The 17018-nt window shown below is 36.9% G+C and overlaps 1 protein-coding gene across 1 annotated transcript in view; it reads right to left on the reverse strand.

Moving 5' to 3' along the window:
* The window catches only part of PDE10A (phosphodiesterase 10A), a gene marked incomplete at its 5' end in the record, with an annotated part of 578327 nt that overhangs the window by 88165 nt on the left and 473144 nt on the right, over positions 1–17018 (reverse strand). Inside the window, 2 exons of the mRNA XM_082669118.1 lie at positions 1073–1122; positions 1612–1732. Of these exons, the coding sequence (XP_082525244.1) occupies positions 1073–1122; positions 1612–1732 (171 nt within the window). The remainder of the gene's footprint in view (positions 1–1072; positions 1123–1611; positions 1733–17018) is intronic.

Consider the following 17018-nt stretch of genomic DNA (forward strand, 5'->3'; position numbering starts at 1 on the left):
ATCTTGTAACATAGATATCACAACGCAAGGGGAAACGAGGGCCATGCAAATGGAGAGGATCAGTTATGAGCTAAGTCGTTCAGCCAATAAATAAATTTTTAGTGCAACTACTGCTGTGCTTTGCACATGAATACTATTAAAAATCTCAGACTACTGTGTTTCTATTCCTACTAACATTTTATATAATATGAATATTATATAAATATTATACTATATATTTTGTGAGTTTTGATTACTCACAAAAACAAATATCACATTGCAAAAATACATCCCAAATCTCAAATAACAATACCAAACGCACAAGAAATACACAGTAAAAGTTTGCAGAATAACCTTGTAACGGAGTCTTGTATATTTCGGCTATGAATATAGGTGTTATTGGTTCAGAGCATTTTTCTAAAATGTTACATATGTGTTAATACCATAATAAAACTCAGATGCCAGTAATGGAATGCCTCGAAATACTTTTGAAAGTGCCTATGCAAGCTGCACTTGACAGTGGACTGTGCTTGCAGTGAGTCAAACCAGAAACACAGGGTCTGCCTGGCGCACCAAAGGCTGGACCAGGCACCCCTGGGCAGCCCCATGCCACCAAACAGTCTGAGCCACGGCCGCCACAGCTCAGGAATCTATACGTAGCAACTCCATCCCTGCACTTTGAGAGTCATCTTAAAAACTATCTAGAATATTCACATAAAACTTCTGCTCTCATTTTCTTCTACTGCGGATTGTGTGTGAAAAAAGGGCATAGACTGTCCCTGACATCCCAGCCCACAGTGAGGAAAGACCTTCTATACCAAACAGTAAGTCTAGCAACGCCATTCAGAAAATAGGATACCACAAACCAAAACCAAAACAATAAAAAATATATGATTTTATGCCTAAATGTCACCATGTTGGCAAAATTCCCAACTGGTAATAACCACATATAGAAACAAAATACAAAATGAGCTTTAAGGTACTTAATTATGATACATCTATTAAGTTGTTTGTAACATAATAGTTTATCTTTTTAAAGAAGCTTATAACATTCTCTTATCTAGAGCACCTATATCTAAATTTAGATACTTACATTATTACACTCTCCAAGGAAATACAGTGCAAATCCATCAGCTTTTGTGGCTGCCAAAGTAATAAAAAAGGAAGAAACTAATCTCAATGGAAGAATATAACATGCGTGAATTCTCTAAGGTGAGACCTCAAATATGAGTCTTTTGAATGGATTTGTTAGCAAAATTAACGGTCATGCAGTAAACTGAACAAAATAATTTATGGCTTTACTGAATCACATACTTAGAATATTAGCTATTGCAATTTTTAAGATGTGACACCCGCAAATGCATACAGCAATGTACTATGTAATAATACATCTGTCAAAATGTGCATATCAGAACTATTAGAAAATATTTTTTAAATTTGAGACTTACATTTAATTTTTAAAGTATTTAAAACTAGACAAAGGGATATTCATAATACTGGATAACCAATAATATAGGCATCAACCGGAAAGAACGATGTACATATGCTTATATATCATCAGTGAAGAGAACATAATTTAACTTTATCTTCGGTTTAATTTTTCTACTAGGAGGAATATAAAACGTTTCTTACCAATTTTAATGATGCTACTCAATTCATAGAGGAGTAGTTGGTTGTCTCCTCCTGTATCCAACCGTTGTTCTATATAGCTGTTTAGTTCGTATACAACTCCCTGCATATTTGTATCTTGATACTATGAATAAAAGAAAAGACATAATTAAATATAATAAAATAAAAATTCCTTAGTTTGTAAAACATACTATTAATATATATGGCTTTATGTTATGTAATAGCTATTCATTATGCTTTTATAGAGCATGATTTAAATATTATGATCTACTATAAACACAGATTGAAAATTAAAATTGCTACAACTTACTCAGAATTATCTATAGACTCCATGCATGCTTATTTATGCTAAAACATCGAATGTTACAAATTACAATTTTGTTTCTGAAGTTTTATATTGATATATGATGTATCAGGCAACTAGATCAGTAAAAACAGTTTGAAAGTTCGCTAACTGAATGAAACATCCTAATAAGCTAGAAAAGCCCCCCCGTGCATCGCACCGGGTGAAACAAAGTCTATTACTCTCCACTCACTTGGGTCCACGTGGCGACCACTCTAGTCTGACCTCAACTCTGCCACTAGAACGAGCTCAGGAGCCGCCGCCGTAGTAGCAGCAGCCCCGCTGCAAGCCCGTGGCCCTAGGCTGCACCGCGGTGCAGAACAACAGCAGGTGGACAAAGGTCTGGGAAGAAGGTGGAAGCGAAACGGCTACAGCCAGCACTGTGTCTTCTTCAAAGGGCTGAAAACAGTCTTCTAGGGAGCTTCCCTGCTACACAGCTTGCCTTCCTAAAGCCTCTTCTCCTAACATCAACCATGGCGAACTTTAAAATAAAATAAAATTCTGTGGCTCAAAACACTCTTGGGGTTTTTCCCACTGTACTTAGAACAACAGCCTCCTCCCAGCGTGGCCTTCGCACTGCAAGATGTGGTTATTTTCTGCCTCGGAATCCGTCTCAAGCCACCTCTCTCTCTCTCTCTCTGTCTCTCTCTCTCGCCCTCTCTCTCTCTCTCCCTCTCAGCAGGCCTATTGCTTCCTGTTACTGTTGAGCACTGTACTCAGTAAACACCTGTGAAATGAATAAAGAATGGCTGAACCAGTCAGTCAATCATTCCACAGACATGCGCAGCCAATCCTGACAACCTACTATACGTAGGAACACTTCTAGAAACAAAAGATGCTAGAGCATGAACAAAATAAAGTTCCAGTCCTCAAGGAACTTACATTCCCGTTGGAAGAGAATAAGTAATCTACACGGTGTGAAGGAAGGCAGTGGTCATGGTGCAGAAAGGAGAGCTGGGACGGCTGACAGTAAATGCCTTTGGAGGGAGAGGGCTACCTTTTAAATAGGATGGTCAGGGAAGGGAAGGTTCAGTGACATGAGATATGGGGACAGACTCCAATGAAACTTAGAACCCGTGAGGGCTGAGGTCTGCCCATCATCCACCACCTCTCTTGGCTTCTGACCTATTACCCAGAAAATCAAGTATCAAGGATGGCTTGTCGAGAGATGAGTACACACCAAGGGGAATGGATTAGATTTAGCTGATGTATAGAAACCTCGGAAACAGAGGAGAATGGCATAGGCTGGTGCTATTCGCAGGTGCTGGAACGCGCTAGAATAAAGACGATGGTGGAAGGCAAATTTATACGGGTGCAAAAAGCAGAAGTACTGGCTTCAGTGCGCCAGCGCTTGCTTGGCTAAAACCTATTCCCCCAAATGGCTGACATTAAATGAAGCTGAAAACCAGAACTTCCCTGGTATATATTCCAACCTTGGCAACACTGAAATGCTAGAGTGGATTTGTCCTGTACGACCCGTTTACCCATCCCCTATCTATATCCCATGGGCACTCCCTTCATCAAGGCCATGAAAAATGCATCCCGAGGCCACACCCGCCTGGCCTGTGTGAAGAGCTCTGCGGTGTGGGCCTCGGATGACTAGGGGCACCACCGCCCTCCAACAGGGTCCCCTGCTTCACTGAGAAGATGGGATCTTGGTGTCGAGGGGACAAGAGGCAGCACATAATCTCCAGAGATAAGGTACTGTTAGCAAAATGGACAAAACGGAAGCTGCTATCAGAATGACCTGGCCAGTAGAGCTCTTCGACATTGGATCAAGCACTCGATCAGTGTTCCTGGAACTGAAATAGATAGGGCGACCTACTATTTTTTCATTTGTCTGGAGAGAGAAGTTCTGGGTTAAGCGAACAAAAATCTGACTTAATTACCACAGCAGGAAGTCAGGTACCTCAATGAATTCCAGACTTGAGCCACTTCACAGAACTTCTTGAATAAAGCCAGGGGAGACCAGGTCCCCTTGAGGAAGGATTTTGATTCACAGCCCCAACTTTACAGTGCTTCTTCCTACATTCCCCAAAGAGGTCTGCTGTCTTTAAGCTGGGTAACTGTGCACTGGGCGAAGGGGAAATTAGCAGAGTGATAGTGAAAATGTGCATAAGAATCAAGAACACTTGAGATTCCGATGCCTACAAAACGTGACAGCATTGTGTGGGGTCGCAAAAGCTTTTGTTGTTTCTTATCATCTGTAAAAAGATCCTATTTGAGCTATTGCAAGTTTTGAAGAACTCCAGAGAAAATATTCTACCCTAATATACCCTTTCTTCCTTACCGCTCATCAGAACCACTCATTCTACAACCCCCCCACCCCAAAGTCCTGGGAAAGAGCTTATCTGAGACTGAAGCCAAGAGACAGAGACTGAGTCTTAATGACAGACTTTGAACCCCTAGACCCGGCCATGCAAAAGCCTTCAAGCCTAAAATTCTATCCCTAGGCATTTCTTTTTCATGAATCAATCCATTCTTCGAATACACCCTCTTTTTGGTGGGGAAGGCATACTTTAGCTAGTTTTAAGGTGGGTGTTTAGTCACTCAATAGAGGAGTCCCTATAAAAATGATATACAGACTGACCCTTTTCTCTGACAATGTAATTCTGAGAATAGGCCCTTTAAAATGACCAGAATGCAGCGCTGACATTAATGACCAGCTGTTCTCCATCTCTTTTGGACAGGAAATGGGTTGTCACACACAAGTGAGAACAAGAAGACATTTGGGGTTATGGACAGTTTATCATGAGATTTCCTTTCAAGTCTCTGGGCTTCATTTTTTTCTTTTGTGTAACAAGAAGATTGAAATATATTGTCTTTAAAATACCTTTCAACAGTAACCTTCTGTGATGATCTATGACCTCGATTTTGTTGTTGTTTATATTAAACTTCAAATTCTAATCTTGAACCTAACAGATGGGTTAGTACACCCTGTTCGCTTTGATAAGCAATGACAATTGCATAAATCTCATAAGAGAAAAATGTTTAATTATGATTACTAAACTATACAAATGTAATATTACCTCTAAAATATTAAAGACGTACATCCATAGTTAGTGGATCGTTCAAACCATAATATATTGAAAACTTTAAATTATATATAAATGTGAGTAACAGGAATAATTATTATTTGGTTCTTAGCCTTATGGCCATCTTGCTGGTCATGAGCCCTAACACGAGAGGGAAGGAAGACGCAACAAGTGGAGATGAACATCCAAAAACGCACTTCTCTTACGGAAACAACATGATGAAGAAAGTTTACTAAGGGATCAATTCCATTCAGTTGAATAAACTTTCAATTCTATGTCTTGACTAATAGAAAATTACGATAGTATATTCATGAAGTTGTTAAGAACTTGTGTTTGCACAGCATTTTTAACGTCACAAAGTCCTTTCACCACTGCCTTTATTAAAAGAACCCATATAAAGTATATACTGAGTATCACTGAGACATTCCTCAATCAAGATGAGTTAGAACTCTAAGGTACAATGAGTTGGGCGGTATAAACCTTAGAATCAAACTGGACATGGCCAACCTCATTTTCTGTTCCACGCTGGTTTTCATGCAGTACTTGCTTTTCATTAGAACAACCACTAAAACAATGGATTTGCAGAGATATGACTTCATTGACAGGACTGTAGTGACCTAACATTAAAACCGGGAACTATGTCAGGTTACTACTGAAACTGTGAGCTCCAGCAAGCTCTGACAGACGGTATTGTTTCCCATGAAACAATGCGATGTCCTAAATCCCATTAGTATGTCCTAAATCATCCCTGTGGGTTTGTTGTGGTGCCTAACGGCATTTGGAACACAGTTTGGGAAGCAGGGGAACGGCCACTCTTTCAGCCAGAGGGAAATAGTATTTTATGAGACACAGTGGTAATGAATGGAGAAGTATTAACTCTTGGCTCAGAAAGAAAGCTGAGACCTGGTCTCACCAGAAGAGTAAATGTCCTCAGACTTGCTAAAGTGAATTAGGCGTTTAAACACAGATTGGAAGACCACCACAAGAGTTTAGAGGCAATTCAAGAATGGAATGGGAGAGAGAACAAGATGAAGTCTGTGATGCCTGCTGGCCCCAAGAGCCCATGACTCTGTGAGGGGTTACTGACATATCTCGAAGCACTGTAACAAACACACTAGAAAACAGAGTGACATGGGTGTTAAGTTGGATAAATACTTAAAAGCATGCAAAATGAGCTCTTAGTTTCCAGTATGAAGCTCAATGTTTGAATAATATCTTCTCATCATCATTCTTTAGATTTTTCCTGTTTCTTTTTTAAATTTACCTTTTTTTTAAAAAAATAACTTTTTGTTTTGATGTAATTTCAAACCTACAGAAAACTACAAGACTAGTACATGAAACTCCCGCATACCAACAATTATTTACATTTTGTCATATTTGCCTTATACTCTTGGTAAATTATTTCCCTTCCTTCCTTCCTCCCTCCTTCCTTCTCCTTCTCCTCCTTCTTTTTCTCTTTCTCCTTCTTCTTTCTCTCTCTTGCTCCATCTTTTCTATCTATACACACACATATATACACACAACAGTAATAAATATTTTTTTCTGAATATTTGAGAACAAGTTGGTATGCTCCTTTTACCCAAACCTTCAGTATATACTTCCTAAGAAAAAGAATATTAAGAGAATACACTGAATTTGTACACTGAATGTGAGAGACATAGTTACAATGCAGTTATCATAATCAGAAAAATTAACATTGCTACAACAATATTAGCTAATTAAAAATTCACATGCATAGAGAACAAACATGTGGACACCAAGGGGGGAAATTGGGGGGGGTGGGATGAACTGGGAGATTTGGATTGACGTGTATACACTAATATGTATAAAATAGATGACTAATAAGAACCTGCTGTATAAAAAATTAATTAATTAAATTAAAATTTAAAAAATTCACATTCAAATTTCATACCTTGTCCCAATAATGTCTTTATAATTATCCCCCGCTCAGTGGTCCAGGTTTGAACTCCAGATCATATATGGCATCTAGCTGTCGTGTCTTTTTGGTATACTTTAATGTGGAACAATTCCACAGCCTTTCTGTGTTCAAGCCTTTCTTGAACTTGATGTTTTTGAAGAATATGGGCCAATTTTGATTTGTCTGATATTTTCTCAAGATTAGATTCAGGTTCTGTGTTTTCGGCAACAATACAATGAGGTGATGAAGTTAGAATACTATCAACCATCCTACATTTGCTATTTGGCATTCTACTGGGAAGAAGAGCTGTCTGTTTTCCCTCATTCATTCATTTACATGAGCCTGGACTCACAGATGCTTTTTTTATTCAACATGTGTAATTAATATTAATTAATACTGTTATACATGCATTTTAATGCTCAAATTGCCCCAGATTTGACCAATGGGAAGCCCTTTAAGATATCTCCTATGCCCTTTTGACAAATTTTCATGATGCTTTCAAGACTTTCTTACTTTCTCATCAAATATTTTGCTAGCGCTTGAACCAGCCATTTTTGTTTCTTAAAAGAAGTCCTAGATCCTTTTAGTGGCAAATGACATTTAAAATCTAAGAGCTGGAGCTATATGTGCCCACTGCTGTCATTGCTTCTAGGCTCCTTATCGACACAAATATAATATATATATATATATGAGAGGGCCTTATGTAAATATATATATACATATATACAAATATGTAATTCTTTACTTATTTATTTATAAATACATGTAGAGTAAAAGATTAAAAACTATGAGTTCTTACTGATACTTTCAATTTCAACCAAACACCACAGTGTACACATTCTAATATTCCCCATTTCTATATCTGTAATTCCTTACCCAACAATGAAATATCTTACTGGCAATGACTATAACATATTTACATATTTTCTCAAGCCTAGAACATACGGAAGTAGTTTCGGAATTGTTAAGCCATGTCACTGAAAATAGCAAACCTACTAACTAGTTGTCAATATGTTTTAGATTTTTAGGTAAATGTAAGAAATACTAAAATATACAAAAATGAAATGTACAATTCATTAAGTTTTGACAAACAGATACATTCTTGTAACATATACACTAATTAAGACACACAAAATCACCATACAGGAATTAGTTGCATTTCTATTCACAGACTATCTGAAAAAGCAATTAAATAACAGTCTCATTTACAATAGCATGAAAAAGAATAAAATACTTAAGAATAAATTTAACCAAGGTGGTAAAAGATCTGTATGCTAAAAATTATAAAACATTGATGAATGAAATACAAGAAAGCACAAATAAATGAAAAGATACCCCCATACTCATGAATTTGAAGAATTAATATTGTTAAAATGTCAGTGGTATCCAAAGTGATCTACAGATTCAATGCAATCCTTATCAAAATTCCAGTGGCATTTTTCCTAGAAATAGAATAAACAATCCTAAGATTGTATGGAACCATAAGAGGCTCTGAATAGCAAAAGCAATCTTGAGAAAGAAGAAAAAAGGTGGAAGCATCACACGTCCTGGTTTCAAACTATATTATAAAGCTATAGTAATCAAAACAGTATGGTACTGTCATAAAAACAGACACTTACCAAATGGAACAGAATAGAGAGCCCAGAAATAAACCCATGCATATAAGGTCAACTACTCTTTAACAAGGGCAACAAGAATACACAGCATTGAAAGGATAGTCACTTCAATAAATGTTGATGGGAAAACTGGATATTCACATACAAGAGAATGAAATTGGACCCTTATCATATGCCATACACAAAAATCAACTAGAAATAAAGACTTAAATGTAAGACCTGAATACTGTATTGCATACCTGAAATATGCTAAGAGTAGATCTTCAGCATTCTCACCACACACAAAAAAAGAAAAAAGTAATTATGTGAGTGATGACTGTATTAATTAACTTTATTGTGGTAATCATGTTACAACATATATCAAATCATCACCCCGTATACTTTAGACATATACAATTATTATTTCTCAAGAAAAGAAAAGGAAAATAATTTTTAAAATAAATGTAATTTTTAAAATAAATAATAAACATCTCAGCAATAATAATAAAGGTATAGAATATTTCATCTTTCTATAAAGTCCCTCCCATGGTCCTTCTTAATTAACCATCTTCCCACTAGAGTGGTGCCTGTTTTAAGAATTTTATGGAAATGGAATCACACACATGAACTATTTTGAATCTTGTTTTATTTGTTCAACATAGTATTATTGATATTCATCCATGTTGGTGTGTGTTCTGGTAGCTTGTTCCTTTCTATTTCTGGTAGCATCTGTGGTATAAATATACCACAAATTGTTTATCTGTTCTACTATTGTTGGATATCTGGGATGTTTTTGTTTCCAGCTTTGGAATGTTGGGAATAAAGCTGTTATGAACATTCTTGCAGAAGTCATTTTGTGAACACAGGTTTTCAATTATATTAGAATAAAGGCCACATGTAACAAACCAACAGCTAACATCATACTCAATGATGAAAAGCTGAAAGCATTTCCTCTAAGATCAGGAACAAGACAAGGATGTCCACTCTCGCCACTTTTATTCAACATGCTTTTGGAAGTCCTAACCACAGCAGTCAGAGAAGAAAAAGAAATAAAAGGAATACAAATTGAAAACGAAAAAGTAACACTGTCACTGTTTGCAGATGACATGATACTATACACAGAAAACCCTAAAAACACCATCAGAAAAGTACTAGAGCTCATCGATGAATTTGGTAAAGTTGCAGGATACAAAATTAACATACAGAAATCTGTTGCATTTCTATACACTAACAATGAACTATCAGAAAGAGAAATTAAGGAAACAATCTCATTTACCACCACATCAAAAAGAATAAAATACCTAGGAATAAACCTATCTAAGAAGGCAAAAGACCTGTACTTGGAAAACTATAAGACACTGACGAAAGAAATTTAAGAAGACACAGACATTTGGAAAGATAAACAGTGTTCTTGGATTGGAAGAATCAATAATGTTAAAATGACATACGTCCCAAGGCAATCTACAGATTCAGTGCAATCCCTATCAAAATACCAATGGCATCTTTCACAGAACTAGAACAAATAGTTTAAAAATTTGTATGGAAACACAAAAGACCTCGAACAGACAAAACAATCTTGAGAAAAAGAACAGGGCTGGAGGAGTAATGGTTCCCCACTTCAGACTACAGCTACAAAGCCACAGTAATCAAAACAGTATGATACTGGCACAAAAACAGACACGAAGATCAATGAAACAGAATAGAGAGCCCAGAAATGAACCCACACTTATATAGGTAATTAATCTATGACAAAGGAGGCAAGAATATACAATGGAGCAAAGACAGTCTCTTCAGTAAGTGGTGTCGGGAAAACTGGACAGCTACATGTAAAAGGATGAGACCAGAACATTCTCTAACACTATACACAAAAATAAACTCAAAATGGATTAAAGACCTAAATGTAAGACCAGATACCAGAAAACACCTAGAGGAAAACATAGGCAGAACACTCTGACATAAATCACAGCAATATTTTTTGGATCTCTTAGAGCAAAGGAAACAAAGGCAAAAATAAATAAATGGGACCTAATTAAACTTAAAAGCCTTTGCACAGCAAAGGATATCATTGACAAAACAAAAAGACAACTTACTGAATGGGAGAAGATATTTTCAAATGATATGACTGATAAGGGGTTAACATCCAACATACATAAACAGCTCATACAACTCAACATGAAAAAAAACAACTGATTAAAAATTGGGCAGAAGAAGTAAATAGACACTTTTCTAAAGAGGAAATGCAGATGGCCAAGAGGCACATGAAAAGATGCTCAACATCACTAATCATCAGGAAAATGCAAATCAAAACCACAGTGAGATATTACCTCACACTTATCAGAATGGCTATCATCAAAAATCACAAATAACACATGTTGTTGAAAAGCGAACTCTTGTGCACTGCTGGTGGGAATGTAAATTGGTGCAGCCACTGTGGAAAACAGTATGGAGGTTTCTCAAAAAACTAAAAATAAAACTACCTTATGACTCAGCAATTCCATTCCTGGGTATATATCCAAAAAAACCCCAAAACACTAATTCAAAAAGACACATGTACCCCAGTGTTCATAGCAGCATTATTTACAATTGCCAAGATATCGAAGCAACCTAAGTGTCCATCAACAGATGAATGGCTAAAGAAGATGTGTTATATATATACAATGGAGTACTACTCAGCGGTAAAAAAGAAGTGAATTTTCCCATTTGCAGCAACATGGATGGACTTGGAGAGCATTATGTTAAGTGAAATAAGAAATAGAAAGACAAATACTGTATGATATCATATGTGGAATATAAAAGATACAACTAGTGAATAAAATGAAAAAGAAGCAGACTCACAGATATAGAGTACAAATTAATGGTCACCAGTGGGGAGAGGGAAGTGGGGAAGGGCAATACAGGGGTAGAGGATTAAGAGGTACAAGCTATTATATTACATATAAAATAAGCTACAAGAATATGTTGTACAACATGAAGAATATAGCCAATATTTTATAATAACTATAAATGAAGTATCACCTTTAAAAATTGTTAATCACTAAACTGTATACCTGTAACTTATATAATATTGCATAGCAACTATACTTCAATAAAAAATAAATTTTTTAAAAAGTAATACTTAATTCTCAGAAAAAAATAGAAACAAAATTATACTAGGCAAATACATGACAGGGATATTCCTGGGTCAAAAAGTAAATGCATGTTTAACTTGACAAGAAAGTGGCAAACATTTTTCAATGTTATATATTAAAGATCAAGTTATCAAAATGATTTGAGTATTTTAGAGGAAAATAAGTTATAAATATAGGTCATTTACTTCACACAAACACCATAGGCAGAAGAATTTTAACTACTCTAAGGATGAGCAATCGCAATGAACAGTTAAGAAAACCTGTGGCCTCAAAGGCATCGTGGGAGAAAAAGAGAACAGGGCTAGGAAAGAGGGTGCTACTGACCCTTTTGCAAATGCTTATTTTAAAAGAAGTCCTCAACAGCAAGCAAGGGATTAGTAGATATTCATCTTAACTAACTGAGCCCATCCTAACACTAAGAGGAAGCTGCCTCGCTTGTCCTCCCACATAACTGAGTGCAGAGGGAAGGCTACACGTGGCGCTAGTTCAGAGGAAGCGTCTTACGAAAAGCTGCAAAGGATGGAGAAAACAGGAGGAAGGCAGGAGAGCAACGAGCAGGACATGAGGACAGAATGATCACAGCTTACACTTACGAAAGACAGTAAATTCACGTTAAAAGCGGCGAAAGCAAGCAGGCTGAGAGTCTATAAATGAGGGAGGCATTCTTTTGAAAACACATCATCAGCTCAACACAAGGACAGAAATAATAAAAACTAATATTCCTAAAGAACACTTAAGTTTTCAAAGGACTATTATTAACTAATTTAATTTAGGGCAAAAAGGTCCATGAGATGAAAGGGCTTTTCATAATAAAAATTTAATTTAGGAAGAATGACTCCAGGAGATAAAATAGTTTCAAATCACTCAAGATAAAATAGTTTCAAATCACTCAAGTAAAATAGATTCAAATCACTTAAGACCGCTAATAGAAAACAAATTAAGTTATCAGGAGAAGATGAATAAAGAGAAGGTTAGAGAAACAAAAGATGTATCTAAGGGCTTTACCTAGTAGGTATACTTCTGAATGTCAGTAAGTAAATAAGTCTTTTTAAACAAATATTTATTCACCAACGTGTCAAGCACTATTGTAAGTATCAGATAAGGCTCTAACGCTCACGGAATTTAAATCCCAGTGAGGAGAAAGTGATAAACAAGAAAATATCAGCTTGTGATAACATCTACGGCAAAAATGAAACATATTTATGACTTTGTTGCCACCTTTAATGTAATAAACTGCGATCTAGGAGAAACTGGATTTTATGCACAACTACTCTTTGGCTGGATCATTACTATTTTCGTTTTTCATTCAATAAGGAAATGTGCACAAAACAATGGCCTTTAATTAGCCTTTGGTTCTGTGGCCAAGACCAAACTCTACTAAGACCAAACAGCTTAATACTGTTTCTCCATTGTTAACACTTTTCAGCATCTATATTCTAAAATAAAGTTGTGGTTGCCAAGAAGGGTCTTAAAAAACAGGTAATAATTTAAAATCTTGTGAAAGAAGAATGTGTTCAGTTCCCATTTTTTAAAAGAATTATCATAATGGTTTGATATTGTTTTTAATCACCACCGTCATGATTAATAGGATCTGTATTCTTCTATACATCACTCATACCATTTTATTATCATTGATCAGGAACAAACTTTAATAGACAGATGATTGGTATGTTTAATTTATTGTTAAGATTATGGGTTTCATCCTTAGTACAAGCAAACAAAAATCACTATCTTTGACCACCGTTTTCCAGTATGTAAATAGAATGAAATATTTTCGTAGAGCAGATGGATGCATTCAGTTACATAGGGAAATATTTTGCAACTAGTTCTCTCAGGAAACCGAGGTGCTTAGAACTGATACTCCACACGGGTTTCTATGGCTATAGTTAATAACTAGCGGCAAAGCCTGTGAAATGAAATTTAGCTAAAACAAACAATGCCATGCTTTATGAGACATTTTCTTTGGGGTTTCCACAAAACTCAAGTTGGAGTGCCTGAAGCTATTTTGACCGGTGTGATATGGAAAACACAGACCCTGCTTGCAGGCTTCCAGCCAGTATTCCTCAGGAAAGTGGGTGATTTTCCATCAGGGTGAGAAATACTTGTTGCGCTCTTTGATATTTAAAATCCAAAATGCCAGAATTTCACTTTCCCTGATAGGAATGCTACATCTCTGCCAGCTCTGGCTTCTCCGTCCTACAGATATGCTGATAATCAATGGGACGGTGACCTGCCTGTCCTCTAGGGCCTTGTTTCTAAGTATCATATTCAACTGTCCAAACCCCACCTCTTAGCCAAATCCTGATTAAAGTAAATTATATATAGGGAGATTTTAGAAGACATGCTTTCTGTCTGCTTCTCCACACATTCTAACTTCTGTCCTTGGGCCACAGCACATGAGCCCCGTGATTATCAGCTGGAGGCGGGGTACAGGTAACATGAAACATTACTCCAGATAATTCTGCCATGTGTCCACCTACTCTCGCTGTTTGTATATCACCTTCACTTACTGAACAGCGAACCACATTTTAATAGTATGTCTCTGAAACTTACTAAAGATGGATGTAAGATTATATAAACAGATTTGTACTTTTATGGAATTTAGTAATGACAATAAAAACTTTGCCCTTAAGAATAATTGATTGGTATCCTTCCCTAAGACATGTAAAAATAAATAAAGGAAACCTTATTTAAATTGGAATCAGTTAAGGGCAGAAGGGGGAACTCTCATGCAGACCCCAAACAGGAAGAGACTACCTTGCATCTCCAACTGGGAGAAGGCTGCTTACTACCTAACTACCCAGTAGAAGAAAAGAAAATCTTCACCCCGCCCAGGCACAGCCCAGCCAACAAGAGACTGTCACAACTCAGCCAATGAAAAGACACTACACTCTGAACTCCCAGTTTCCTCCAGTGGACTCCTTGCTTATCAAGAGCCCCTCCAAACCTCCCCTTTTCCTCTGTAAAAGACCATTCCTCTTCTTTGTCTGGACTTGCTTACAGTCTTTGCTATAACATTCTTATCCCAAATTGCAATTCTCTGCTACTCCTGAAAAAAACATACCTTGCTGGTAAAATAACTGTCTTTTATTTTTAAGGTCAACTTTACACAAGTGAAGCAACCTACTTTGGTTCAGTTTCACGTAACTGGAAGTTAACAGCCTGCTTATTCATAGAAAAGTACTGACTATTCCAATTTTTATTTCTCCTCTTCTGTTTCTTCCCCTATTTTGTTTCTTTGGTTATATTTGTTTTCTGATAACCAATTAAAAATTCTTTTTAAGACTGATGTGGTATAAAAAGAAATTGAAAGTGAGTAAATGGGAATTAGTTGCGAAGGAAAAGACTTGATGTGTCCTGGGGAGGCTGCCGAAGGTGGGTGAGGCCCCTTGAGCACTCAAGGGCTGTGCAGCAGCCAACTTGCCCCCTGTCCCAGATCATCATGCTTTCTCTCTCGACTGTATTATTTTCGTTAGTATATTTCTGTTGTCATTTAGCCCATTTTTAAAAAGACAAACCAAACATTTTAAAAAGAAAATATCTCAGGGGTGGAGACTGGAAAGTGGTCAAAAGATACAAACATTCAGTTATAAAATAAGTAAGTTCTGGGGATATAATGCACAGCATCGTGACTATAATTAATAGGACTGTATTGGATATTTGAAACTTGCTAAAGGGAGTAAATCTTACAGTTCTCACCACAAGGAAAAAGACATTTATAACTATGTGTGGTGGTGGATGTTAACTAGACCTATTGTGAGGATAATTTCACACTATGCACATATATTGAATCATTATGTTGTATACCTGAAACTAACGAAAGATTATGTGTCAATTGTATCTCAAGAAAAATATCTCAGCTCCCTATTTAGCTACCACCCTATTTCTCTTCTCTCTTTTAAGGCAAGACTCCGTAAAACAATTGTCTATATTTGCTGCCTACAATTTCTCTTCTTCCTCTCCCTCTCCCTCCCTCTCCTTCTCCTTCTCCCTCTTTCCTCTCTCTCTCTCTCTCTCTCTCTCTCTCTCTCTCTCTCAAACTCAACCTAATATCTCCAGTGAAACAGCTCTTACTTATGTCACCAATGACTCCACATTGCCAAATCCAGTTGTCAACTCTCAGGCTTCATTACCCTTGAAATACAGGCAGCATTTAACACACCGGTGATCATTCTCTCTGTCTTGACATAATTTCTCCTCCTTGCCAGGATGCACACACCCCTGGTCCTCCTCTTGCCCCTTGGACACCTCTCTTCAGTCTCTGTAGGTCCTCCTCCCATCTCAGGCTTCTAAATGTTCTGTGCCGGGGCTGGCCTTTGGTTTTTATCCTCTTCTCAAACCACAGGCACTTCCTAGGTGATCTCATCTAGCCTCACCACTCCGCATACCACCCTACATGCTGATGATTCTCAACTCGTCCATGTTACTAAGACTTCTCAGAGTTCTATCTCTAATCCAGATCATTTCCCTACACTCCAGACTTAAATATACCCAGCCAACTACTTAACATCTCTATTTAGAAATCTACTAGTAGCTCAGACTTAGCACATCTAAGACTAAGCACCCAGTAGTGGCTTCTGTTTCCCCCTCCTCCACACACACCTTGACCTGCCCCTCTGGCAAACACTCCCATCTAAGTAGTAGCAACTCACCCTTCCATCTGCTCAGGCAAAACCTCGATGCGATCATTGCTCTTTTTTGTCTCTTTTTATACCAGACGTCTGATTAATCGGCAGTTCTTGTTCACTCTACTTTCCAAATATACGTAGAATTCAGTCTACCAAATCCAAACACTTCTCCCCACCTCCATCCTCATCAGCCGGGGACAAGCCATCTTCATCTCTCACCACGATGACCGCACTAGCCTCTACCTGCCACCACCCTTGGCAATGAAAGTCCTGCCGAATTTATTAAGATTTCTGCACTCACGTTTGCGCTAGTAAAACTGGTCAATACTTTTTCTATTTTGTATAATGCTCTAATTTTTGTTTTAGGAATAAAATTCGGTCTTGAGTGAGATAAGTTATTTTCTTAACTTTGGAAATACATACTTTATATTATGTAGGAATTTTCTCCTTTTTTATGTTTGGTGGAATTATCCAGTAAAAGCTTTTGGGTATGGTGCCATTTTAGGGGGGTCTTTTAATAACTTTTCAGTTTTTTTTCGTTGGTTAACAATATATTTAGGTTTCTTAACTCTTTTTCAATCAATTTTAATAATTCATAATTTCCTTAAAATTTCCCATTACATCTAATTTTTCAAATGCATTAGTATCTACTATTCCTTATTAAATGAGTAATAATCGCCCCGTTGCCTGCACTATAGTTATCTTTCCTTTCGCATTCCTTAATATTCGTTATTTTCTTATTTCTTGAATAGAGTGCCAAACA

The sequence above is a fragment of the Grampus griseus genome (genome assembly GCF_964374135.1).
Source record: "Grampus griseus genome assembly, chromosome: 13".
Taxonomy (NCBI): Eukaryota; Metazoa; Chordata; class Mammalia; order Artiodactyla; family Delphinidae; genus Grampus; species Grampus griseus.